The sequence below is a fragment of the Fulmarus glacialis genome, unplaced genomic scaffold (assembly GCF_000690835.1).
Source record: "Fulmarus glacialis isolate BGI_N327 unplaced genomic scaffold, ASM69083v1 scaffold16550, whole genome shotgun sequence".
Taxonomy (NCBI): Eukaryota; Metazoa; Chordata; class Aves; order Procellariiformes; family Procellariidae; genus Fulmarus; species Fulmarus glacialis.
The window spans coordinates 4,106-14,816 of record NW_009185981.1 but is presented as its reverse complement, the minus strand read 5'-3'; the positions used below and the strand labels follow the sequence as shown (position 1 = coordinate 14,816).

Sequence of the window (10,711 nt, the reverse complement as noted above, 5' to 3'; positions counted from 1 at the left end):
AAGTGGCTGCTGCCGTTCTGGCTGCCGCTAGGGGACAAGGGATTAAAATATTGAAAATAAAAAATTTACTATTGCTCAGAATTTTAGCTCTAATTTCATATATGCAAACAAACCAAAATGAAATGTATCATCCCTTCCTTCCAGGCACTGCTAAAAATGCTACTTAAGGACCTGTGAACCAGATCAGTGCTTTCTGCTTTATTTTAATTTCTGCAGTTATTTTTCTATCAGTCTGGCAAATCAGACAATACTGCATAATCCTTCCTTCTGAGCATCTACAGAAATGTGAAAATAACTAGCCTTTGCCTAGGAAGGAAAACATGTGAGCAATTAGAAAGAACTAGAGCAAGTCAGAAAAGTGGTAGGCAGACAGAGAACAGACAAAAAGGAAAAAGAGTAGGAGGAGAAAAGTATTAGCAATGCTACAACACTTGCATCAGACAGAGGGGGAAAGAGAGTCTATAACGACTTGAATATCTGAATGTTGGATCAAGTGACAGACTCAATCTAGGCTTAAATTTAGAAAATGGGGAAGCAAAGTTAACAAGTTGTAAACTAGGACTCAATGAAAAAATATCTTCAAATATCCACATTAAATTTGGGGTACATTAATTTTGACCATTCTCAAGTCTCCATCTTGCATTTTCTTTCCCTGCATATTTCAAGTTAATTTTATTATCATGAAAAACCTCTGGAAAGGAAGTTTTTCGACTATGCAGGTTTCAAATTCATAGAACGAGAATGTTTTTAAATGCATTTCACTCAAGTGTTTTCATCAGAAACTCAGCTATGAGAATTATAAATAAAGTGATAGATACCCTGAGGCTTGATTATCTGAACCAGGTCAGCCTGAGCTTTATAATTTGTATTTTGAGTAGAAAGACAGAAAGTACATGGCATGAAGTTTGTTTGTGTGTGACTGGAGGCTCTGTAGATCCTGAAACATGTAGCTTGCTTTAATTAATAGTTACAAATTAGACACTTGTCTGTATCGTGTGCTGTACCACCAGGATGTAGACAAAGGAAGAGTATTTATTTTGCAAAGTATGACTCTGTACTGGATAGAGCTGCTGGAACTTGAGATGTCTGACATTGATTCTTCTCACCTCTGAGGGCATTTAGTTAGACCGTATGATGAGCTTTGCTTCTGGCAGCGTTCATAACCTGTCTCTCCAATACATTCTTAGCTTGAGAACTTCTACATCATCTGTCTCTCCTCTTCCACCAGACGTGTGGAAAGGACAGTAAGAATGTGATGTCACTGAGTGCCTTAAGCTTGCCCCAAGAAGGTGCAGGAATAAGAGCAACACAAGTGTCCCTTCACTGCCCCTTTTCAGAAGCAGCCTGCAGCCAGCATCAGGCTGGTGAGAACTCATGTACTGTTTAACATGGTGGTTCCTCATCTTGAATATTAAATTAAGGATACATAAAAAAAAGGTTTGTGTTTCATTATTAAGCAAGTAAATAAACTGTTCATAAATTTATTACAGGAAATTCTTCAGTCGTCTTCTTCATCTTTAGTTTTGCCAGCTGTTGACTGCGAGGCTACCAGGTATCTTCTGAGCTTTCTTCAGGAGTCAGGAGATTGGAAGTTAACAAACATAACTAATCTCGATGTCTCTCAGTTGGAAGTGAATACACCTAAACCAAACTTACTGGTGGTTCAGCTACAACCACTTGTCAGGTAGGAGCTTGTCACAAACAAAACTGACCCACGTGTGTGCACGATTTTTAAAGCTTTTGAAAATGTCACTTCTATTCAGGAAATTTAAAAAGCAAAGTGGAAGCTTACAAGGTTAGCAAAGTTATGTTTCTTGCAAGGGTGAATTCGGTGGTTTTTAAAGTCCCCTGATGAGCTTACCAGGTGTAACAGATGAATTATGTTGAGAAAGTCAGTCAGGCATTCCTATTTTGTCTGCCTCATTATATGAGAACAAAGGGACAACTAATAAAACTAAATGGCAACACACTTCTAGCAGATAGGCTGAATTATTTTATGCAACACATGATTAACCTGCAGAATTAATTGCTAGAAGGCATTCCAGGGGTCAAAAAAACTGGCAGGATAAATACGCAAGCAAATAAACATACAGAGAAACCTGAAGTTAATATGAATAAAGAGACTGGTTTTCATCACTCTAGAAGGTAGAGGAGGGCTATAATTTTTCATGTTTCCAGGCCTATGACAACTGTGATCTAATGGAGGTAGACAGAGACTGTTCCTTCAGGTGAATGTATATTTAGAAAATATAAGGCATGGGTATATTGATTCCCTCTGCTCAGCTTCTCCAGATCTTTCTTCTTCCTAGCCTGTGACTTGGGCATTTGTACATGTTGGTATACAGTGCATGTATCAATGGGCCCTAAGGAAATGCAATTATAGCTATCATGTCACTACACAAAAAAAGACCTGATACCCATTTTAAGGAGCTTATGTACAAATATCAGACAAGGGGCCCACACCAAAGGAAAAGAAAGCTACGCAGAGATTGGTCAAAATAACATCAGTAGTCTGGTTTCTCTGCAGCTAAGGAAATTTGAGGGGTTTGAAGAATCAGCTGAAGATGTGGTCCTTGTACTATTAATGGCTTTGCAGAAGAAAAGGGTCATAAGGAGGAGATGAGAGAATGATGGAGGGACTGATGCTGACAGTAATCCTTTTACTAGGCAGTATCTTTGTACATTTCTGGTTCACATTGCTCTTGCCTAGAAAAGTTTTTTAATTATTTTTCTCACACTTGTTTTGTAGTGGTTTAAATGAGATTTCCACCCTGGAAGCAATTGCTGAAAATGGTAAGCAACATGACCAAGGTATAACTAACATTTCATCTTTTAAGTGTTTTCACTTGAGCAGATTGTATTCTCTAGTTCCTGGGTTTTGCTGTAATACTACTATTTAAAGGTTTTCTTTTCCCCCATCTATGGTACTTATAAGCCGTCAATTATCATAGTGCTGAAGTACTGTCTGGTTCAAAATTCACCCAAATGGATACAGCTCTGTGACCTGAAATGAAATGATAATTCACCTCTGCTTCAGGCACGGGCCTTTGCTCATGCTCTGAGATCCTCCCAGTTCAGAGTACGAACCCTGCATCTCCGTGCAGCTCGGACTGCCTCCTCGGATCTCACCTCGCACACCGGCAGCTGGAGGTGTCAGGCCCATCCGGCAGTTCGAAGGTCTTGATCTCAACAGAGGGTGTCTGAATGAATAGGAAATGTTTTCCTGATCTTTGTAGAACAGTACTGATGCCCTTCACAGCCTTTAATTTTAGAGTCTTTTATTGGTTTTGCAGGTATTAAAGACTATTTGTTAAAGTTGAATCTCTCCATATAACACTATTATAAAACTTTTCTTGCCTAGCATCTGGCTGAAAAAGAGATGCCACACACCAAAGAGGCACTGAGAGGCATCTGGGTTTTTGCAGGGCTTTTGCTTGCTACTCTAAATTAGAGATTGAGTTACAAAGTCTGCAAATCACTTGTAGTGGTAGTTTCAGGGACTACATTGTAGTGTAGTGTGGTGTAGTGGGCTGATAATTGAACACTGTCCTTAGTGTCTATGACTGTTTCTGCCCAGAGCTAGGGGTGTAAAATCAGAAGCAGATTTGAAAATCAGGGGAAAATACCTTACTACTGAAATCAGTGGTGTCCCCTTTTCTCTTTGTTTTTGCACTACCCCAAAGTGAGTGTGGTTTTTATACTCAAATAAGCAGCTGGATTTCCATCTCTGAATTGCAGAGGAGTTGTTTAGTTGTCTTTTCTTACCCCCAGAGCATATTAGATAGCAAAAGCCTTGGCTTAATGTTGGCCTTGGCTAAACAGCTTTTTCTTTATGGGATCTTTTTTTCATCAGCTGCAGAAACTCAAGAATAAGCTTCCCAAAGCCCGTCTCAGGCCATTTTGTTTTGGAACAGCAAAGTTAATGGGGGACCTGTGGGATGATGGAGGAACAGGCTATACCAACTTTCCGGTTAGTCTCAACTAGCTGTTACCATGAAAAAGGTGTGTGAATCAGGGAAGATGTGCCACTTTGTATGGCCAAGTGCAAAATCTGCACTTAGTATTCTGTGTCTCAGCTGTGCTCTAGAAAAGTGGGAGTGTGGGCTGAATCCTCACCTTCTGGTTTATTTGCCGAAGCAGCCACCCAATGCATTGCTGAATAAAAACTTTTTTGTTTTAATTCAAATGAAAGTTACTGAGCCACAGTTCCTTAAAATTATCCCACTGAGGGTCTTGCAGCAGGGAGAGAGTCATTCCAAAAGGAGCAGATAAGTGTCCCAAACACAGTCTTCCAAGTCAAGCAACCTGGGCTCCAGCAGGTCTAGGTGTCTAGGTGCTGTTTGCAGCACAACCACAGTTGTTTGCCAAATACTGCTGTCGGGAGACTCTTCAAGGTCAGAACTGCGTGCAAGGTCATGAGTTACTGGTGTTTATTACCGAGGGACTGCTGCTAGATCCTACCTGTGTAAGCAACAAAAAATAGTATTCGTCACATACTTGCAACATGACAAGAGAATTGTTAACCCATAAATACTGCTTGTAAATTTTTTTTTGCAGTATCAACAGTAAACCCGTAGAAAAACACTGCAGACCTGTAGTAGGCTGCCTAAAAGTTCACAAAGCCTCTTATGTTTGTCACAGCAACTTCTTTCCTTTCTGCTGTAGAGGGTTTTAAAATCTGGTGTAATAAAATGTCGGAGAAATCCCTCCTGCTGTTTTACTCACTGCAGACAGGAAGCTCTGCAAGACAGAACAAATGGGCTCAGATTCTGCCCAAGGGAAATGTGCTGTTCTGAAATATCTAGAAGCTGGAGTAAGCAGAGGTTTTTAGCACGTTATTAAAATGAGGCTCATTATGAAATCCAAACTGGAATTCAGAATCCAAATCTGCTCAAGTTTCAGGGGATTCAGACTTACTGTTTTCTTTATGCTTCTTTTCAGTATTTCTTCTTTCTTTCTTTTGCATGAGGTAGCATTATTACTCGGTTTTTGCCTAAACTTTTCTCTGCTCAGGAGAAGGTTGCATTCTTTCATGTCAGTCTTACCTGCTGGATCCAGCATATCTCAAAATCAATGGCAAAGCTGCCTATCACTCCATTTGCATAAGATGAGGCTCTTTAGTTGCTATTGCATGTATACTCCTTTTTCCACTTTGATTCTCAGTGCATTCCTCTTCCCATTCTTTCTCTTCTCTCCCATTTTTCCCCCTCTCATCTTGCTCTTTTCTGTTCTTTCTCTCTTGTTCATAGTTTACTCTTCCTTTCTTTTCACTTTTCTCCTTCCAGAACATTTCTTCTCAGTTCATTTCTTCCATCCCTTCCATCCATGTGTAAAATCACACAAAGAAATTAAGGTAGATTAGAAATTAGTAATAGGACTAATCCTGCACTCCCTGGTGAAATTCAAGGGATGTGTCTTCCATGAGTTAGAGAGGTTTAATCCTTCCACCAGGGCACAGATGCAGGCAGTTATGCTAATCGGAAGGTGTTATCCTGGACAAACTGCTTTACATTCATAGATCTACGTAGTGTTTTCTTAATCCATGCTGTCGAAATTAAAAAAAAAAAACACTTCAGTAGAACCACTCTAAAATCACTCTAACATCAATATCACCATCTGGAGATGCCTCTTGTTCCATTAAAGAGCGAGCCCAGGATGACTAATGTTCCCATGTAGGCATGTAATTTAGGTGCTTTAGAATATGGTGGACAATCTGGGCGCTTTTCCTTGAAGAATTTATAAATACTTAATAAGCAAGGTAGAGTTTTGATCACAGGCAAAGAAAGACCTGTATCAACTCTGTTGTTATAAGGGTGTTCACAGCAGCTGCTCTGAATGAAGGAATTGCCTCTAGAATCTTCCCAAAAGCAAGAGTTATAGATGTTACTGGTAACTATAGTTACATGTAGCTCGTTACTGAAGTGAAATGCAAGTAAAGTGTTATTTCAGAAAGCAACCAGTTGCTTTAATGAAAGAAAAAACAAAGACACTCTATGCATTTTTCTATGTATTATTTTTCCTTCTGCAAATTTTAGCTGAGGTTGCTCAGAATTTCTAGTGAGTTGCACTCTGTGCATATAGAATACAAAATTTACATTATGTAATGCCTTGGACCAATATAATTACACTAGTAGTATATAAGCAGTTGTTTTTCTGAGTAAGTCTGTTTCTTATAGTAGATCATTTTAGCAATAATTTTTTAGAAGGAAAATTTACATAGCTATGATTCTTGACTGATATGAGGAAATCAATTTGGTTAAAACCCTGCAGAAAAACCAATGCTTGCATTTTTACAAAAGCTAAACATTTTACTCAGCCAGGAGACCATAATTACTGTAAATAGAAGAGATTTAAAAGGATAATAATATAAGCTCCACTTCCAGTACATGAAAATTAAGTACAATTTCTGTAAAGTATAACCTCGAAGTCTGAAAAACCTGTATGTCCAGGCTATAAAATATCCATTCACCAGACTGGTACATGAATGAGAAGTGGGAAGGCACTGAAACAGTAAATGTGAGTCTGCTTGCTTATTTCTCTATCAGTCCCAGAACTAATAATGGTTCTTGATTCACAACTATTAGGCTCCTTATCATAAGCAGATGTTAACATTTCTGCATACAGCTTGAAAACATTTATCAGTTGTATTTGTCACAACTGCCTGTGGTTTCAGAACTAAAGGAGGATCTTCTGTAGAGGTGTCTTTGGACCTCTTTGAAGGGTCCTCTCTTCCTTACTTGACTTTTCCTTCCTTTTCCAGAAATATGCCACCATATTTCTCCTTTGGCATCCACTGTAGTCAACAGCAAAATTTTACATATCCTGTTGAGGGTGCAGAATCAGGCTTTAAATCCAGTGAAGCAAAAAGGAATATTGCTGCCAATATTATGCATATCATGCCCCAAGCACTATGTTTTGAGTATTGTTTCTCAGCGATTGGTTCTGTGTACTTTGTAATTCGGAGAATAATAGTACTTAAGCTTTATTATTTATTTATTAACTGGTCACTTGACTAACAGTATATGCATCCTGCTCTCATCTCTTAAGAAATTTCTTCTGCTCTTGCTTTTAATTGCCCAGAGTTCAACCTTTCAGGTATTGTTTCTACGGTATTTACTTTTCGGTTTAAAAACCAGCCCTTTTCTGAACTGTTGTAATGTGTTTGGTTTGTATTGTTTCACTGCAATTGTGCATTTTTCAAGACACTGAACATGTCTTATCCCGTTTGTACCTATTGACATATAAATGTTATGAGCACCTAAATTGCTTAAATAAATAAGCTTAAACATCTAGCTCATTACTTCTCCAACTACTCTAGGACTTTAGCTTTCTCAGCTTACAGAGTTTGTTAAATTATACATGTTTCTATCTATAGACAAAATAATTGGAAGACTGACCATGGATCTGCAGGAACGAGGGATTCATTTTTCAGTAATTTATACTGCAATGAGACCTTCAAGGGTGAGTAATCTTCAGTGCCTACAACTGTCAAATTTTTGGCATCTAACAACTTAATGTTTACAGAGGAACACTGTAGATTATTTTCAAGATTACACAAGCAAGCAATCTGTATTACATGAAGTTTTGAGCAGAAATGATTGCATGAATTTTCATGTGCGATAGCTATATCACATAACTATTGAAGTTTTACTATTCTAGGAGACCGTAACTCTGCCATTGTCTTTAGAACTTACTATTATTTTTAAGGACTGTAATTTTAGATTTTTTTCCATTTAACTCTAATGGTTTTATAGTAAGTTCTACATGGAACCTTATCGAGTTTCTCAGTGTGGCTGGTCAATAAAGGGGAAGTGTTGTTAATTAAATGAAGGCTACTAATGTATCCATTTTTAAATTAACGAGTTTGATTCCTTTTAGTCGATACTTGGTATTTAAAACCGGAAGGTAAAGTTTTCACCCTTGCTGATAGTCAGAACATCATTTATAGATCACATCATATCATGTTAGCAGTAAGTAGCAATGCAGAATAGTTATTTATGCAGAGTTACCTGTTTTGTCTGACATACAGGTTGTAATCAAGAAATATTCAAATTTTAATTTTAATGCAAAGACAGTCATGCCTTGAGGAAAAAAGAATACAGTTCCCACTAGGAAGAGAGGCATATGAGGAATGGGCTGTATCCTAAAAATCAGCAACTTTGAAAGAAACATATCTATCTGTTCCAGTGGTAACACATCCGAGCTCCTAATACGATGCTTAGTTTAATTTGAATTTTAATTCAAACTCAAGATAATGTTATTTGAAAATACAGAAGATATAATTTCCTTGGTTTAGGCAACAGGAAAGTCATTAGTGGGATTGTTTAGATCTAGTGTGAGCACTACAGACAGGATTTTGAGAAGCTGGAGGATTTTCGGGAGGGAACACTAAGAAAAATTCACAAGTGTTCTTAACACAAGAACAACACCTAGAAAACCTGTTTTAAATGGGTATGGAGAGAAGTCCCTTTTGCTTATCCAAAAGAAGAATAAGAGGCAACTTGACTGCACTTCATAAATGTTCTTTAAGCCAAAAGTGGATGAGCCCCCCAAAGGTGTTCTGTGCTCGATCAGAAATGATCTGGGTTTTTGCAGGGAGGTAGGATCTTGAACCTCTGGCTATCCAAGAAGATAATCAGAGTAGTCCCTTCACACGCTAGGAAAAAGGCTAGTTCTACTGAAGAAAAGCAAGAACTTTCTTCAATAATCCACCCTGTGAAATTCATTTCCAGAGACTGGGTTTTGAAGACCAGAGTTAAAATAAAATAAAAATAAAATCATAAACTCTGAAGACCAGAGTTAAAAAAAGCAATGTGAGCTTCCAGTATGAGGAAGCTCACATTGATACTCTCTGTGCTGTATGTTTCTTGTAAAGGAGAGGACATGAGTCCAAGGCTTCTGATCTGCCTTTAGCCTCTGGCATTATTTCTTTTAACAAAGATCTAAAATAAAAATAAAAATTATTTAGTTATTGTGGCTCTTTACTATTTGAAATCAAAGGGACATGGGCATTCTTAGCTGCAAATTGCATTTAGAACAATTGGAATGAAAAATGTTTTTAATTAATGAAAGAATTGGTGTCAAGAGAAGGACTTTTTCGAGCAATTTTAAAAGTTTGTTGAATTTTAAATCTATGCATATTTCAACAGGCTTTCTAAATTAAAGTGACTTAGTTTGAGCAACTGGAGCACTTTTAAATAATTAAGGCAATGTATTTTAAGATGTTCTGCATTTTTAAAAAATAAGCAATTTAACCTGTTCTTAGTTCTTTAAATTCCATGCCATATAAAACCATTTGAAGCATATTTTTTTCCCCAAAAAATAACTTTAAGTTATTTCAATGCATTCAAGGTTATCATCTTCTGTACAGAGCTAGAAAAGGCAAAATGGAAAGTACCTTTGAAGGTTCATCAGTCTATACATTTGCATGTAACCTCTTCTTAGTATGTATTGCATATCTTTGGCTGTGCTTGAACTACAGATTATGTGAACTGTTTTGTAACCTTAAGCTAAAGGACTGACTCCCTTTGCTAAAGCTATAAAGACTATATTCCATGATCTAGAAGTTACAGGGTCACTCCCCAGTGGTAATCAAGATCACTATATATGAGAAGTAAAAGGCTTTGATCATATGGGAAAAGAGTTTACATTACTTAGTACATTTGAAAATCAATAGCAATCATGCAGTATGAAAGATTTGCATTTACTCGGTTGACTTTTTCTCATTGATGAAGGAAACGAGCTTTAAGCATGACACTAAAAAAAAAAAAAGACAGATCAGATAAATTAATTTTATGCAATGAATCTCCCAAACACTGGGGCTATGAGAGACTTCTTTCCCGATAGCTCTACCTCCTTTCTGTTGGACACTTAATGGCTTCATAGCATCAACTTGTTACATTCGATCATTCTTCCATTGCCTCAAGCAGAGAAAAATAAATGTGAGAAATGCATATATTGGTATTGGCTTCACAGAAAGTGAATTAATGAGACAGAAAGAAAAACTCCCCTATGATTGAGTCTCTTTACTGATTTGATGAGAAAGAGCTGTTTAGTTTAGTCAGTGCAGCCCCTTTATCATTTAATAGCCCCAATGCACGATGGAGATTTATTCAGGCTGGTTCTTGTTCTGTTCCAGCTTCAGAATTTGAAGCTGGGAGACAGAATTAAGACCCTGAAACAGAGGCTGTTTGGTGACCTACATGAAATGGTTTCACTAACCAGTTGATGATTCCTCTGGATATCCCATTGTGTCATAAAAGAGCTGCCTTCCTCCAACAAGGCAACTGCCATGTCTTGTGACTCTTGTTCTAAAATGCTTTGCCTTCAAGGTCTGGCTGAGTTGGGCTGACATTGAGAGAGTGATTTGTATCACCTAATTCTGGGCAAGTGAAGTGTAAATGTCTACATCTGAAGTCATCAACCACAGTTCTCTCTACAGTCAAGGGCTTTTTAGGGTATAATCCTTCTGACCTACTTTGTAGGTGACTGTTGCAGGATGAGATGAAACTCACCCTTCGTAATGTCCTTTGTCTCTGATAGCCATAAAGACAGTCCTCACACTTAGGTCAGATGTCAACATATACATTTAGTCAGACAACTTTCACTCAACATTTCTCGTCTTCTTTTCCATTAAAAACCACAAACTTACCCCAAGAATTGAGGAGACTCCTGCCAAGACCTTTCTTCCTCTATGAAACTCATTTGATAG

At 37.7% G+C, this 10,711-nt stretch overlaps 1 protein-coding gene across 1 annotated transcript in view; it reads left to right on the top strand.

Annotated features, from left to right (window-relative positions):
- LOC104083056 (V-type proton ATPase subunit S1-like) overlaps positions 1-7,461 on the top strand; it is a gene marked incomplete at its 3' end in the record, with an annotated part of 20,784 nt that extends 13,323 nt beyond the window's left edge. The window contains exons 4-6 of the mRNA XM_009586421.1: positions 1,491-1,684; positions 2,750-2,793; positions 7,376-7,461. Coding sequence (XP_009584716.1) covers positions 1,491-1,684; positions 2,750-2,793; positions 7,376-7,461 — 324 coding nt within the window. The remainder of the gene's footprint in view (positions 1-1,490; positions 1,685-2,749; positions 2,794-7,375) is intronic.
- Positions 7,462-10,711: the final 3,250 nt, after the last annotated feature.